This window comes from Canis lupus, chromosome 19 (genome assembly GCF_048164855.1).
Source record: "Canis lupus baileyi chromosome 19, mCanLup2.hap1, whole genome shotgun sequence".
Lineage (NCBI taxonomy): Eukaryota > Metazoa > Chordata > Mammalia > Carnivora > Canidae > Canis > Canis lupus.
The window spans coordinates 47555632-47572545 of record NC_132856.1 but is presented as its reverse complement, the minus strand read 5'-3'; the positions used below and the strand labels follow the sequence as shown (position 1 = coordinate 47572545).

Genomic DNA, 16914 nt, shown 5'->3' with positions numbered 1-16914 from the left:
CCAATTTTTAGTAAACATTCAGTAATTGACAAGAGTTGCCATATCTATGAATCCAGGTTCTTCCTTCTTTTCAATTTGTATGTAATGTTGAAATACAGTAATTATGCAAATAGATTTCTGTTTCTTTCAAACTTTATTTCAGGTTCTTTGAAGTAATGTACTCTAATTTACCCTGTGGTGTGCCAGTAAACGTTTGGCAATTGGCTTTTCTGGGGAAAAAGAAAAGTATTCATATACATACACAGGTTGGTTTATACATTTTACTCTGATATTCAGGATAGGTACCCTGCAGTTTATGAATAGTAAAATACACAGCCTGGGTGGCTCAGTAGTTGAGTGTCACGCTCAGGGATCAAGTCTAGGATTGAGTCTGGGATCGAGTCCCACATCGGGCTCCCTGCAGGGAGCCTTGTTTCTCCCTCTGCCTATGTCTCTGCCTCTCTGTGTGTGTCTCTCATGAAAATAAATAAAATCTTAAAATAATAATAATAAACAAAACTATCAACTGACATCCATGTCAGAACTACACTCATAAGCTGACTACAGATACAAAAGTTCAGCAAAAATCAAAGAAAGCAATCTGTGAAACAACTGGTACAGAGAATGGATAAGAAAGAGGGCTGTGTAATTTACTATTTTACATGAAGAACAGGACTAGTGGCCCTGACCAGAGCAAAGCATTGCACACCATTGCTCTAAACCTCCTGGATATGTATGAGTAATAACTATCCTCTCCACTGGTTGCAGTACACCAGCCCCATGCCCACTCCATATCTGATTGCTCTCAATAGTTCTCAAGTGCTCTTCAGACTAAGGCAGTCTACTTTTTATTTTCATTTTTTTACTGTTTAATTAAAAAGACAATGGAGCATAGGAAAAACAAAAACAAAAAGTGTTCCTACTGCCCCAATACAAGTGGTTCTCATTTTATCTAAAGCTCTAGTTTTTGTGCCTTCCTAAGCTGTGTTTGTCTGACAAAAATACTCCTTCATCATGGCAAGACTTGTCCATTTTTCCAGAGAGCTTCTTTTTTTTAAATTTTATTTATTTATTTATTTATTTATTTATTTATTTATTTATTTATTTATTTATTTATTTATTTATTTATTTATTTATGATAGGCACACAGTGAGAGAGAGAGAGGCAGAGACACAGGCAGAGGGAGAAGCAGGCTCCATGCACCGGGAGCCCGACCTGGGACTCGATCCCGGGTCTCCAGGATTGCGCCCTGAGCCAAAGGCAGGCGCTAAACTGCTGCGCCACCCAGGGATCCCCCAGAGAGCTTTTAGGTCTGTTCTTCACAGCTCTATGCTACCTGACTCTGTACATGCACCGTGTTTCCTAAGCTTCTCCCATGCCGTTAAATTAATAACATCAACAATCATTATTATGTGAATGTATCTATTAACATTGTCATTAAAATTATCATGTACCTGTTAATAGATTCCTAGGAGTAAAATGACTAGATCAAAGGACACCAACGTGGCTATGCCTCTCCCTACATAAAAATTTTTCAAAAGAGTGAAGTATGAAATAGCTCCTGGATCCCCTGTTCCTGCAGCAGGGTGGTGTGGGATGAGGTGAGCAGGGTGGGAGAAGGACTCAGAGATGTAAAATAGCAACAGGGTAGCTTCGATTCGAGTCTTGATTTCCTGCCAATGCCATTCTTCCCACACATCTGAGTACAAGGTATATTTTCTGATTATTAACCACATCAACATTTCTCTGTCTGGTAATGTCTCTGAGATCTTGAGACTGTTAGTTGTGAATACCCTCTCCATTCAGAAAGGACATTGTTTCCTAAAGGCTATTTCACTCACAAATTCACATCTTGACCACCCGCATCTACTAATGCAATACAATGGGATTCAGAAAAGTTCAGACAGGTTTTAATTCTGACTGGGAGTTCCAACCAAAGCACCTCTTCCAAAGAAGTGCATCATGCGTTCTACAAGACTCAGATTTTATTCTACAACCTATTTCTTCCTGTTTCCCACCCCCAGGGAGCTTTTAGAAATGTGTAAAATTATGCAATGTTGTCTGGTAACTGCTCACTGCTCACACTAAAGGGAAGACTATCTTTGAGAAAGAACAGCATCTGTGAAAACCAAAGTTAAATATCTACAAACTCATCCAGGGGAATAACCGTTCCTGCCCCCATTCCCAGAAAGGTGGGGAGGGGCTTATACATGGTTCAGTGTCTAGGATGTACCCTTTACTAAGGCAAGACTTGTTTTGTTCTCATTTTATAGACATCAAATTTGAGATTGAGAGCAAATATGTGATGTGACTGTCCCATGACAAACATCTGAGACAGAGCAGTAGAGATTTGAACCCCGAATCTAACTCCAAAACCCCTGCATATTAAGTACTTTCTTTTTATCTTTCTGTCTGTCCACCTGTCTCTCTCTCTCTCTCTCTCTTTTTTTAAGGAAAGAGGCTCAAAGGATTTCTATTTGATTGTTAACTGCATTCATCAACCCAAACCTAAGAAATGAGAAGGGGCTTTCTTCTCCTTAAGACAAGACCTCATGAATGGAGCTGATATGGCTCAGAGACTCAGAGACATTAGAGAAACCAGAGCTGTCTAGCTGGAGAGGGGTTGAGACAAGTGCGTGGCCAGAAAGGGACAGCAACCCCATTCTACACCTCTCTGCTAGGCCAGGTACAACCTACTCCCCCACTTCCCATGTGGAAAAAGATAACAGTCCCAAGCTCTTAACTGAAGCACAAGTAATCTGAGGCCCCAGAAATTCGCTGTCCAATTCAGGTGGTCATTAAATTAAATAGAAATTTAGATGTCAATTCCTTGGTCTTACCAGCCACACGTGTATTAGGTACTCACCATCCATGTGTGGCTCAGAGCCACTACACTGGACAGCGTGTGTGATCACCACACTGATCATCTCCATCAGCATGCAGTGCTCTGGAAGGAAGGAAAGACCTCCACAGGGATTCTTACACCCCTCTCCCGCTCTGCAGGCTTGCAGTGTTATCTCATGATGAAAGCAAATGCTCTGAGTTCAGCTACGCAGTGGCCAGGTGACTAGCTACTTCAACCTGCTAATAAGACTCTGCCACCTCTATGGGAGGAGAAATGGGATAATACCTAGCAGAGAGCAAGGACACCTTAAGAGCTGCTGCTTTGGTCCTCCTATTTTTTTTATTAAGGCCTCAAAATTTAAAAATAACCTTTATGAACTCCATCTGCAGGTCTCTGGTCACTGATAGGATTATTCTCCCCCCTCTGCATGCCCTCCAGCAAGGACAACCTCCCTCCCTCTTTTGTTCACCTATCACACAGATAGTACCTGTTCCCTCATGGTCAGTGACTCAACAGAAGCTGGGCACTGTACCAGACATGCTTAGCCTCTCAGGACACCACTACCAGGTGATGGCTCCAATAGCCCCGAGCCACAAATAAAGAGACCGAGCCTCAGAAACAGGAAGTGATTTGCCTCAAGGCCAAGCAGACAAAAGCAAAAGAAGGACTGAAGCTGCTGCTCTCACTGCACAGTAGGTGCTCAGGGTTCAGAAGCCCCTGCAGTGGGGAGGAGTCATCCTGGCTGGAGACTCACTCATGAGACGAGGCAGGCAGCCTGTGCTCTCCTGCAGGGCTGGACCTGAAGGGCTCACTGCCCACTGAAGAGGCTAGACAAGTGTGGCGACACCTAGAGCGCTGGGTCCTGTCACTCTCTGCCAGGATCCCCAGGATCCCTAGAACTATGGGGCACACACGGGACAGGCCCAGTACCTGAGTGCTAACTATGCCACTACAGTTCCAAGAGAACTCACATACTACAGGAGGACCCAAAAAGGCTAAGGTCTGGAGAGGGCCACGTAGTCCTAATAGGAACAAAGAGTCCTCCAGGGACCCAGCCATCCCAGCTGCCCTGCCCAGGCCCCATCAAACCTGAACTCTTATCCTCAACCCAATTTGACCCTCCCCAGTTAGGCACTGCTTGTGTTAGTCTATAGTTTGAAATCAGACATGGACCCACATCAGTTCATAAACTGGTCACTGACCCTAACAGAATGAACGGGCTCACTATGCACCAGCAAAACAATCAATGTGCGTGTGTGGGAGGAAGGGGGTGCAATAAGGCATGTCAGACAGGTTGAAGGTGCTGTGGGAAAGATCAGACCAGGATACCAGAACAGCCAGAAGACAGTGCTCCTGAGATAGCTGGCACTGTCCTTCCTGGGGGAGGTGCCCTGGGCCCAAAGCCCAGAGAGGCAGGTAAGAAGTGAGGAGGGAAGGAGAAAAAAGGGAGGGAGAGCTATCCAGGTGTGGGTACACTAGCAGCTCAAGAGCTGCCTGATGAGCAACGGAGCACGGCTGGAGCAGCGGGAGAGGATGCCTAAGCCAGAGACTGGAGCATACTGTACTTGACGGATTCTGTCTAGACTCTTGATTGCAAGTAACAGAAAAGCCAGCTCAAATAGGCCTCATTCAGAAAAGAAGCCACTGGCTCGCTTAACTGAAAAGTTCAGACAGGGCTCACCTTGGACCAGTCATGCCGTGGTGACTTAATCCTCCCTTCAACTCTCTGGGCTGGTCTCACTCCTGGGCAGGCTGTCCCCAAGTAGGAGACCCTAGCAGCAACTGCTCATATCCTTTCCCATTCATGTCTCCCCTCTACTACCCCAGCAAAGTATTAAAACTTTCACAGGCTTTGATTGGGTCACAGGTCCATTCTCAAACCAATCACTAGCCAGGAAGAGGCAACCCAATGACTGGCTAGTTCCCAGTCATGAATCCAACAGGCATGAATCAGAGGGGAAGGACAGGAACTGGCAGCTACATGGCTGCCCACTATCAAGCCATGCCATGTATGTCAGCACCCAGGGCACTTTGGGATTGGGGCCACATCCCATCCTCAAGAGCCTTCCTAAGCAGCATATGTATATCCTCTTGAGAAAATGAAGGCTGAAAACCTGACCTCATCCAAGGCTGCAAGGTGAAGAGGAAAATCAAGATTCCAACTTGGTTTTGCCTAATGACAAAGCCCAAGTTTTTCATCCAGAGAAAGACTGTCTTCTTCACTCACTATATGCTATCTAAAAAACTCACATTATCCAGTCAGCCACACAGCCCCAACAGAGGGGATGAAACGTCTGTGTTTTGGGACATTCACTCTTCAGCTGGTGTGGAGAGGACAGCAGGAGGCAGACCAGCTGCTAAGCAGCTGTACTAGACCTCCCAGGAGATCCCAATTTGCAGGAAAAGGGCTGCCACAGGAGGGGGACACCAGGAAAGTTCTGAGGTAGCCTGCGGAGCGGTGGCACCGCCAACCACCACAGGGCAGCATACCAAAGGCAGGAGGGAAGAAGGTGCCTCCACTCTGGAATGGGCTGCTGTACATCCAGGACAACAGTCAGCTGGAGAGACAGGGTTCAGGTGCTGCTGGAAACCATGGCTCTAAGAGCACCTGGAGTAAGCCTTAAAGACAGACAGGGCCTTGGGTAGTGCTGGACAAAGCCAAAATGCTCAGGGATAAGGAGGGACCATGGCAGAGGCAGAGGGTTTGGAGACAATGGAATAGCCAACACAGCAACGTGCAAGGGGAACAGGGCACTGATCAGTTTTAGGCCTCAGGCCTCATTCACTCCTGCACAGGTGCACTCAGCACCAACCCTATAGTAAGGAACTGAAGACAGTTATGATGACCCAAGAAGACAACCTGGAGTACAAACACAAGTACATTCCTGTGCCCAGGTCAGCTCATCTCACAAAGCAGATGAGGCCACTTCCTATTTCCCAACTTGGAGGAGCCCACCCCCTACCAGATAGAAAATCACATTCACTGTAATCCTAACAGGAGTATCATTCCTGTGATGACAAGCAGGCACCCACTCCCCTCTAAGGAGAGCTGACAGGCAGATTCACCAGAAACCCCAAGATAGGCTTACCCCCACTCTGGACCAGTGTCCTTACTGTTCCTGTTCTGTCACACAGGAGAAGGAAAGCAGGCTGGGGACACCTATTGTTTTTGTCTGAACCGCAGACCCTGCTTCTGTATGCTCCTCCCTGACTTCCTGTGGGCACTGCTATTTTCTTACAAGGCCTCCTTCACCCCCAAGCCAAGCCAGGGTGATTCTCCAGGAGTTTTCAAACTGGAAGCAAGAGAGTAAATCCCCTCTTCTTCAATGGCCTACCTTTCAAGAAGTCAAACTCTGGAGCTGCTACATTTCCCACTATGTGGAAGAGGTCTGTCCACAAGACAGACAGACACACACACACGCACGCACGCACGCACGCACTCACAAATACCACTTTAACTCAGTGATGGGTCTGATGGGCATTACAAGCAAAGGCAGGACAAGCTCATATAAGACCTGGTAGGGTGATGTTTCTGCTCTTTGGTAAGAAGTTAAGCTCCTGCACTCAGTGGCGGCACTGTCTTGTCACCAACCACCAACCTTGTCAACAATTTTAAATGCTTGAGAAGCTCCTTTAAAATAGAAGTGAAAGTGAAATACCCATTCACAAACCTTTCCTCCCATGACCATGCCTAAAACCTAACATGTGGACCACTTCTCTTACTGCTAGGCTTCCCGAATCCAGCAAAGGGGGAGCACACATCACCAACTTTAGGTGCTTTCTGAGAGCTGCCCCTTCCCCCAAAACAAAGGGAGGGAAAAATAGAGAAGGCTGTGAAAGATCACCTGACCCTACCCTTCTCAGTTTAACCTAAGGGGAAGAAGCCAGGCCGGGAAGTACAGGTACCAGTTTCCAGTTACCCAGGTTAACCAAGGGCAAGAGGAAATGGGCTGGACAATCAGATCTGAACAGACCATCCAGTGCCCATCCATACCTCTGAGAAGTCTGGAGAACTCAGCTCTTGCCTGCTTCTAGGTGCTGCCTCATGGCGACAAGAGGCCTCCTGGACTGCAGCACATCCCTATGCCTGGGCTGGTTGCAGCACCAGGAGAAATGATGGGGACTAGGGATCAAGCAGCACTGTGGCAGGTTCTCCTAGACTACTGAAGTGCTCCTCAGCCCAGAATGGAGTCAGAAGCTGCAACCCAGCACCAGCACGGATACAAGGTAACAGCAAAGTACCCAAGTGTGACTACAGGCAAATCAGAGTCTACAGATGCAACCAGGAGTGGGTACTCAGAACCCCATGCCGTGACCTCATATCATCCAAACCACTCCACTGCTTACTCCAGACCTTACGTTTCAGTCACATTCATTTTGTGTCTGGACTCAAGTCTCCCAGGCCAGCACAATACCCAACTCTTTAATGGTATCATCACGTCAAAGAGGTGATTAAACCAGCATGCACTCAGGGGACATTGCCAGCTCATTCCCCCCCCACAATCCCCTCCCTCCCAGCAACAGGACCCTGATGCTTCTTGGGGGGATCCTCTCTATTCTGGGAGGAACTAATACCATGCTCAGACTTTGGAGTAAATCAATCAACAGAGCCTACTAATTCTACCAAAGCCCAGAAAAGCACCAAGAAACGTCTGCTGAAACTTGTGGAAAAGCATTTCCTTCTCTTCCTTCTGGATGATGATCAAAGAAGGTGAATCTCCAACTGGGGGAGCTGGAAGACACCTCACTGTGTGAACGGAATACTACAAAAGAGATGGAGCAAAGCCAGATCCTCACCTGAGAACAGAATCACCTTTAAGCCTTTGGCACAAGCCAATCAGCCCTTTTGCATTTAAGCTCCTGTCATAAGCAAAGTACGACCCTCCCTCTGGAGGTAGCTGGCCAATAAAATTAGTAAAAGTAGAAGACAAATGCTCTGCTGGCATCTATCTAACTGAACACTTGAAAGAAATAAAGTGAAACAATTGGCAAAAAGGGTAAACTGTTCCTATTTTAACTACACATCATCGTCGCTCATCCCCCATAGACAGCACTCAAAAGCCAGCGTGCCAACTGCTTGCTTGGCAAAGCTGCAAGATGCATGGGGTAAATAAAATTGAGAAGTATCTACCTGAAGTAGCTTCCAGAAGGGCTGGCCTTAAGAAGAGGAGGGCAGGTAGCTACCTTGGAAGTCAGCTGGGGAAATAGAACATGGTCACCCCTCATACTCCAATCTGAGCTGGGCCAGGGACCTGACGACAAGAGGGATCAAGAGAGCTAATGGAACTGGAGGGAGGACAAAAAGAACCCAGTCCCCATGTGTGCAAGCAGTCAGCTTAGTGGATCAGGTGGCTACCCAGAGCCAAGTGTGACCATAGGTGAGGGTAGCGGGTGGAGCCAAAGGTACAGGTATGGGCAGGGCAGTGGGGCTACCAGTGCCTCGAAGAGGGCTGCCAGGCCACCTACTAAGCTGCAGTCACATATACATGAATCTTCTAGAAAGAACCACAGAACTACTGCCTCCGCCCCCCACCCTGCCACCACCAGAGAGTCAAGGCCAGCCACAGCCAGCCACCTAAGAAATCACTCTATACACAGTAAATAGGTGACCAGGATCTCCCCAGTAGTCCTGAGGCTGACCCACCACAAGGTATGGCCTAGAGGAAGCATCACCCACTTTCTGGCCTTGTTGAAACCCAGCGGGGAGGGGTGTCTAGGAAAGGTCTGGTTTGTCACGTGACCAAAGGGGTCCCAAGCCAGCATTTGAACAGCATCTCCAGGGCCCATAGAGAGGCAGGGATCTAAGATTAAGAGTCGTCTTTTCTATGTTGGGGTGAAACATGCCAGACAAATACAAAAAGGAAAAAAAACGCCTCATGCCTTTTCCTCAGTCAGTTCAAGAGAAAGCACAAGCATTTCAGGTACAACTTTCCTCCCAGCCTGGCAGAAAAACATACTACAGAAATCCAGCATGAGGATCCAGACTTGGGGCAGGAGAGTGGAATGCTACCTTGTACCTACTATGCTCTCTCGGGTGACATGGGAGGCGGCAGCACATGCGTGAGGACTGATGGGGGGGTGGGGGTGTGGTTCCCAATCCCAGTGTGGTCCCTTCTAACTGTGCATCTGTAGAGCCTCAGTTTATGCAATAGTACCTCCCTCCCTGTGTTGCTGTACAGATTAAATGTATTGAGAAGTGCTGAAAAGTAGTGGCTCCTACTACCTGCTCAGTAAGTACTGACAGCCAGCTCCTAAGATTGGCCTTTTTCACAGGAAGATCAACAACCTTCTGAGCACCAGCCTGCTATGGAAGTCCTAGAAACATGGGGATTAACTCATGCTCCACTACCAAAGAGCTTGCAAGCCCATGGAAAATGTAATCAACAAGACCTGTTATCAGCAGGAATGTAGGGTTTTTAAGTTATGCAGAGTGCCTGAGGGCAACTGTCTGGGATGAAAGCAGGTAAAGTTCCTGGAAAAGGAGAGTAGCAGGGATTCTAGAAGGCCACAAATGTGAGGTACAGAGGGTCCCATCCTATGTGTCACACACAAACAAGTAAGGTTAGCTTAGAGATTTAAGTAGATGTTGTTCTGATGATAAGACACGACGTCATTTCAAAGCATGACTAGATTAGGAGTAGGTTCTTTCCTTGAATTTTCTCAAAAACAGCTACTCAAAGTACACCTGTCATTATGTGGAAGCTCCTGAATATTTCTGATCATAGAAATGGATCCTGACAGGCAAAAAGATTAGGAAACACTAGGCTAGAAGATTTCAAAGTGGGAAAGATTGTGGGAACTGTGAAGGAAATGGAAACACAAAACTTAACATTTAAAAACACTTTGTATTTATGAGGTTAAACCTCAGAAGACACAGTGGAGTCCAAATTCCCTGCTGGGCAATGCTTGCGTGGGAGGCATGAGACTGTCATTAAGCCCACCACTTTTAAGCCTACCCGCACCAGGTTTAGGCCCATAGCATCCTCTGCAACACTGGAGAGTTCATTAATCTCTGCTCTCCCCTAAAATGAAAACGGAGCATCTACCTCCAGGACTAGTTCAGAGAGCAAGCCATGATGCAAAGTACTTCACTCTGTACCTGGCACATAGTAGGTGCTCTGTAGGCTACAGCTGTCCATTTTACAGCCTCCAGCAGGTAGAGACAGAAAACTTCATTCTGGTCCCAGGAGCATTCAAAGGCTTTCAACCTTACTTGCCTGGCAGTGGCACATCACCTGATGTGACCCTTCACCTTTTTAGTGGGCTCCTCACACAATCACAGAACCTCTAGGAACTCTTGGGCAGGAGTCTGGGGGTCCAGACAGAGGTTCTAGATGGAAGGCCCAGGCATGTCTGCAAACCCACTTGGCACAGAGGTTTTGGATTGTCTCGAGCCAGCTCTGGCAATAAGCAAGAGCTCCCCCAAGCGCAGCAGGGCCTGCCTCCCAGGAACTCCTGCCTTCCCCTTCTGGGTTTGCCTTGGAAAGCCACACAGAGCTAACCCAACCCGAGGGTACACAGCTCTTCAAATACTTGAAAGCAGACCCCAGGACCTTCACAGAGCCTGATACTTGCCCCCTTCCCATCCCACTACTGAGAAGGCAAACTGTTAGAGAATTTGCCAGCTATCCCTCCAAATTCTGTTTCCCTTGGGTCAGAGACGAACCAAGAACTGACTTCCTGCATCTGACTCTAAAACTTTTCATTCAACTCAAATTATAAAGCATTCTAAAGAAGTAATTTCATCCTCTTTGAATAAGAGGATATCTATATCCTCTATATCTATATCTGAATAAGACACACAAAGAACTTTTCCATTTGGACCTAAGAGCTGTAGCCCTGTAAGACTACCCCTGCCCCCTCAACGTCACACCCCACCCCAGACTGCCCATTTGCAAATTCTCTTCCTGTTCCAGGTCCCTCTAGGGCAGGAGCTGGGCACCTACAGGTCTGAATCTCACATACCCAGCACCATAAGTAATTGCTAGAAATGTTTATTCAACTGCTGAGCCACCTTTTTCAGTTTTACCATATTTTGCCATAAACAGTGTAATCAGCTGGCAACTGAGATGTAAGTGTATGGCCTCCCCAGACCTGGAATTCAGAGACCACTTTTAAACACCGCATGCAGAATATTGGTTATGTCTTCCTTATGTAGGAAATATCCTCCAGTTCACAGAATCCCCCCCATGTCATACTTGTTCAGTTCTACATGCAGGCCCTGAGAGAGTGAATGAAGAGGAGGAGTTTCAGATGGGGGCTCCAAGTGTGGGCACTAGAAAGGCCAGGTTGAAAATGCACTGCCTATGCAGTCACTCATCAAACCACAAACTCAGTCACCCATCCCAACAACCAGCTGAGGGGTTCTTCAGGACAGCACCATGGCGAGGGGAGGAGGGGGGGGAGGCACAACTTCCACGAAGAGACAAATCCCCCAGCTTCCAGATGGCAATTTAGAGTGGGGACCGGGCAGGACCTGCAGTCACCTAGGGACTGGACTGAGTTCTGGTTCTAGTTTAAGTGGAGCTCTAAGAAGATGCTGACTTAGACCCCAAAACTGAGGTGCAGGTGAACACAGCTCCTCTCCTTCACCTAACCCCAAGGCACACTCTTGAGGTGCATGTCCTTCCACATGCAGCTACATCTTGAGCCCAGGAGCCCATGGAGAACCTTTTTATATCTGTATCAAGACAGAAGCCCCTTCCCAGAAACTGATTGTGGACAGTCTTCCAGGCCTCTGTGACCTTCCAACCAGGACAATGTACTCTAATCTCAACTCAAGTCACTTTCGAGGACCACTAGGAGACGTCTGTGAAGAAAGAAAGTAAAATCCACCTTCTTCTGAAGGAGAGAGAAAGAACAAGGACTTACACTGATTTCAAAAGTGACACTTGTTACCCACCTGTTTCCCAAACTCATAAAATGCCACACTGCTGTCTTCCATACATTCTGGCCATATCTAAAGAACAAAGATGAGAATGCCACTGCATTTGAGCAACCAGAGTAATCAGAGAGAATCCACATGTTTAGATTTTAACATGCTGAAGAGAATCAGAACCAATAGTCTTCCCTTTTATAATTTTTAACAGCCCTCCTTTCTGCAGAATCAACAGCATTTTAAGCTAACATCATAAATGCTATAATCTTGAAGCAGAAAATCAAGCTGGCACACAAGACTTATGAAAAACTCCATATCAGTTGGCAGTTGCCATACATCACAGCATGGTCTGGCCTAGGACTCTGTCCCTGACAGAAACCTCAAGATGTTTCCAGGACAGGCTAATATCATCAGCCTGTTAGATCGATCACAGGTAAATCTAAACCAATTTGTAATCTCATATAAACTTATGTGGGACAGAAGAGGCTCCCCACATCTTTTCTTACCAGCTCAGAACACTGCTCTCTCAGGCCTCTTCTGAAGTCATCTTTCCACCTTTGAGAGCAGTGTGTAGTGGCATTGTGAGTTTAAAAGTGCTGTCACTTAGGGGCACCTGGGTGGCTCAGTGGTTGAGCGTCTGCCTTTGGCTCAGGTTGTGATCCCGGGGTCCTGGGATCGAGTCCCACCTCGGGCTCCCTGCGGGGAAGCCCACACCTCCCTCTGTGTCTCTGCCTCTGTGTGTGTGTGTCTCTCATGAATAAATAAATTAAAAAAAAAAAAAAAGAAGTAGAAACAGCACCAACACTTAAACTCTGGGTAAGTCCCTAACCTTAGGGCAGTCGCCTCAAATGAAGTCAGTAGAAACAAAAACATCTTGTCCTCTCCTGGCCACAGAAGGCGCCCACTAAACAGCACCTACTATCATAATGCTGTTGGCTTCTGCCCTGCAGGAAGGGGAGATGGGCTACTTGCTCCACCTCCCTTACCAAGCTGCTGGGGGGAAGCAGGAGACCCTGGTGAAATAATGCAAAGTCATGTAAAGTATATATCTTTCTGTCGAGTTCTGTCAGAATTTTATTATTTTAAGAAGTTCACACAACACATCTCGCATTAAAAGAAAAAGCTCTTAGAACAATTCATGTTAGAATCTGAACCCAGGATCTGGAAGGGGCTTTATGGGTGTATACATGGTTCCCAGTCTCACTTTGTACACAAGGACCCTGCAGCCCAGAGAAGCTAAGTGACATCTTAATCTTCAAATTCCTAGGTGGGAAAATTACTGTGTGTGTGCCTCTCTGTAGAGGCCCCTTGGTCTCTGACCATCTCCCCTTGGCGCCTGATGTCTGCATAACTGTGAGAAAAAGTTTCTGAAGTTTCCTGCTGGAAAGCCTGACCACCGGGAGGCCTTTACACAGATGCCTTGGGCAAGTTCAAGTCCCTTTCCACCGCCCCCCCCCCCCCCCCAGTGCCCTCTCTGGCCTCTCTCTCTGCTCTGATTACAGAGATGCTCACCTGCTTTGAGCAAGGCCTGCCTTGTGTCATTATTCACCTTGTTATGGTGATACAGTACCCACTCTACTGTCTGTCAGACCTATTCTCAGATGCTGGACTAACATCTGTGTTCTTCACGGTTCTAGAGAGTTCTGAATTAGAATATTCAGCGCAGACTGAACTTCAGCGCATATAGCAGTCACACAGGCTTCACAGGCCCAAGAAGGATTCTAGGGTTCAGTCAGTTTAACCAGTCTCTAAAGTACCTAATGCTTCTGCTCTAGAAAAAGAAACAAACCATACTCACTGAAGCCCACATTCTGGTCAGGAAGACTCCTATGAAACGAGTGTTCTACAGACACAGACGAGAACCTAATCACCTGCTGAAGAGACCGTGTTTAGGTGGACAGACTCCAATCTCTAGGCAGAAGGAAGATACAGCCCCCAACTCTGTGCACCAAGATTAAGCTGGGACAAATGCGCACACTGCACTTCAGAGATTTTCAACACCCTGGCTGACATATGCCACAAGGAGAGTAAGGCTTAGGTTGTTCTGAAAAAACTGTTAGTTGCTTTTTGAAACAGAGTATAAAGGATTTGCTTTATTACTGAGTTGACAAAATTATTAACTCAGAGCCTGCTGTTGTAGAAATTCAAATACTCCAGAGGCTAGAATTGAGAACATAAAGACAACTTTCCTCTTAAGGACTCATTTGTCAAGGAGATGGTCAGTTACTTTGTTACTTCACTAACTTCTCAGATACTTGTGGGTATTAGGTCAGCTGCCTGACATTGATTTTTTAAGCAAAAGCTAAGTTTGTTAACCATAACTGCATGCCCATAAAGGTAAGCATTATATGACACAATTCTGTGTCGCTTCTCTCAGAAGAGGTTTAATTTTAGTGTTGGCTCTTCAACACTGTCCCCATTTTTTTTTCCATGAGTATCTTAAATATGTGTCAACTAACTATCCCAAAGTGGAGTTCATAATTGGGCAAGGTAGAGAAAAGCAGCTGTGCGCCAGCGATGCTTTCTTGTAGTTACCTCACTCTCACCTGAGCCCAGGTCAATCCAGAGAAACTGCAAAATTATGGTCGCACCATCTCTGCCGGTAACCTATTCTGCCACGGCTCCAGTTTCTCAGTGGAGTTTGCTCAAAGCCACACTCCTGTCAAAAGGTTCTGACGAGGCTCATGGATGGTCACTAGCAATGGCAGCATTTAAAGAGGCACTTTCCTCATCGCTCATATTCAGAGACATGTTTCCCAATTCCACTCACCACACTTTTATTAGCAGAACTCTATGCACACCCATCGGTAGTCCCTCAAAACAAACCATATGAAATGTGAACTACATGCCATTAAAACCATGGGCTTCTATGAATGTATCATCTCTGCACTCACTAAAATACAAAAAAACTGAGATTTGTTTTCTTCTCTCTCTTCTGGCTAACCTTCCTTCCTCCTCTCTCCCTAGGAACCTTTTAGATTACAGCCTTACAGAACACTGGAACCCCTGAGGTCACTGCTCCACCTAATCTACAACATCGTGACCGCCTGTCAAAGCACCTCCTGATCCCAAAGCTCTCCTAGGTGGCATTAAGGATCAGTGCTAATATCTCAGCAACCTCTCAGACTCTCCTGAAGGCAAACAAGCACATGGAATTCAAGAAATTAACACTCTGGATAAAAGATGCAAAAAGTCACCAAGGTTACGTTTCTCGTGTCACTTGTTTTGTCCTCTAATATTTCAATGTTGGAAACTGCAGCAGCACCAGGTACTGCAAAAAATTCTAGAAGGTTTTATATAGCTTGCGCCTACTCCACCCCCAAAGTCATAACAAAAATGTATACGACATTTGTTAAAGACAATTACCACCAAGTTGATCTTATTGGGGCCTGAAGAGGATTACTTATGATACAAAAACCAGCGTCTTAAGATCATAACTTCGCAATTTTTACCAAAATTATACAAGCCAAGGCGAATAACTCTAAAAATACCAACCTAAAACAGAGTGTTAAGAGTAATTAGTCAAACTCATGTAAGGAAAAACAAAAACCCTACAGAAAGAGAAACCTGAGTTACCTAGCCCAAGATAATATTTTTTCCTTCGATCTCCAGCATATTAAAAAGTGATCTTAATGGCCACTTCCTGGTCTCCCAGCAAATGCAGGGGCTCGCTTCATACCTGGATACCACAACATCTTCCTATTGCTCAACCTGCTCCTGCCACAGGGGAAAATAACCCCTACTGCCAACAATCCTTTGGAGAAAATATGAGAACACTATGAGTCTTCCCCTACACACACGAAGGGGGGCAGAGGAGATCCCTTTGCAAACGGTAGCCTCGGTGGACCTCCGTCTGAGAAAGCCACACTCTGGGGTTAACCCTGACCGTCTAGGTGACAAACCACCAAGCTGGAACACTCAGGTGAGGGGAAGGGATAGACGAAGGAGGGCTCTTGAACAAACAGGAGAGAAAATAATCACCTCTAATTCACACCAAGAAGCGGGGCTCTGGCTCGGTTATAGACGCAACGGGCATTTAGGCCCAGAAAGGTAATAGGAAGAATCCCACCGTCCCCGAGATCATCTACCGTCAGCAGCGTTCCCAGGAGGGATCGGGCAAAGGCATGTCCACCGGCAGAACCAAGGGGGGACTCTCCACGCGCCCTGGGCAACCGGCTAAGGGCAAAGTAGGCTGGGGGTTCCCTATGAAGCCAGGAAGGTGCTTCCAGCCGGGAGAAGAGGGAAGGAGGACTTCCCTGATCACCCAAAAGGCCGAGACACAGGCGGCATAGGCTCCCGAGTCATACCCCGGACACCAGTTGCTCCACAGCCTTTCTCCTTCCCCTCCCCCCACGCCGGGAGGACTTCCCGGGGGTCGCGGGTCCCCGGGGAAGGGCGAGGTGGGTGAGCTCCGTCAGGAGCAGCAGGGGTCGTAGAGCTGGAGCGAGAAAGAAGGGAAAGCTCTGGCCTCAGCTCCCGTCTGCTCCGTCCGCCCAGGCCGCACGGAAGCCTCGGCCTCACGTACCGAGCGCCGCCAGACTGCCCGACCTGCCCCCGGCTCGGGCCCGTGGGGCGAGAGACCGGGATGGCAGCGGCCCTCGGGGGTAGGTGGGCGTCGGGCGGGTTCCCCGGAGCCCAGCGGGCGAGGGGCACTGGGGAGGGGGAGGGTCCCGGGCCCACGCGGCCTCCGTCCCGGCCCGCGCAGCGGGTACTTACGTTGCTCTGGGGGTCGATGGCCTGCAGCAGCCGGTCCCTGATCTGCTGCGGAGACGCCGGAGCCGCTGTCATTGCCTGGGCGAGGCGGGGGGGAGCGGCCGGGCCAGCGGGCGGGCGGGCTGAGGCGGGGGACGGGGGTCACTCACTCGCCGGCCTCCGGGAGCGGAGCCTCATGTTCCCCGCGGCGCCGGGGGAGGAGGGGGCGCGCGGGGTGGCGGAGAGGGGAGCCGGGGCTCGGGCCCGGGGCGCCACCGCCACCAGAGGAGGAGGAGGAGCCACCGGAGCCGCCGCCGCTGCTGCCGCCGCCTCGAGAACCAAACTCCAGTGAGCTGCCCCCGCGCGGAGCACTCTGGGTAACCCGCGCCGCACGCAGCGTCGGCGCCACGCTGAGGAGGTTGGGAGATAGGGCGGGCGGAGACGCCGGGCCTGGGCGGGGCTGCGCGCGAGCCCCGCCCAGGGCCCACACGCATGCGCGCGCAAGCGCACTGGACCGCCG

General features: G+C 48.3%; 1 protein-coding gene across 4 annotated transcripts in view; it reads right to left on the bottom strand.

Moving 5' to 3' along the window:
• The window catches only part of MED26 (mediator complex subunit 26), a 54125-nt gene extending 37392 nt beyond the window's left edge, over window positions 1–16733 (bottom strand). For 3 of the 4 annotated variants that reach the window (XM_072786862.1, XM_072786863.1, XM_072786861.1), the window contains exon 1: window positions 16419–16733. Coding sequence is in view for 1 of the 4 variants with exons in the window: in XM_072786861.1 (XP_072642962.1) it covers window positions 16419–16490 (72 nt within the window). In the remaining 3 variants the exon portion in view is untranslated. The remainder of the gene's footprint in view (window positions 1–16418) is intronic. The other variant, XM_072786864.1, reaches the window with a different exon arrangement.
• Window positions 16734–16914: the final 181 nt, after the last annotated feature.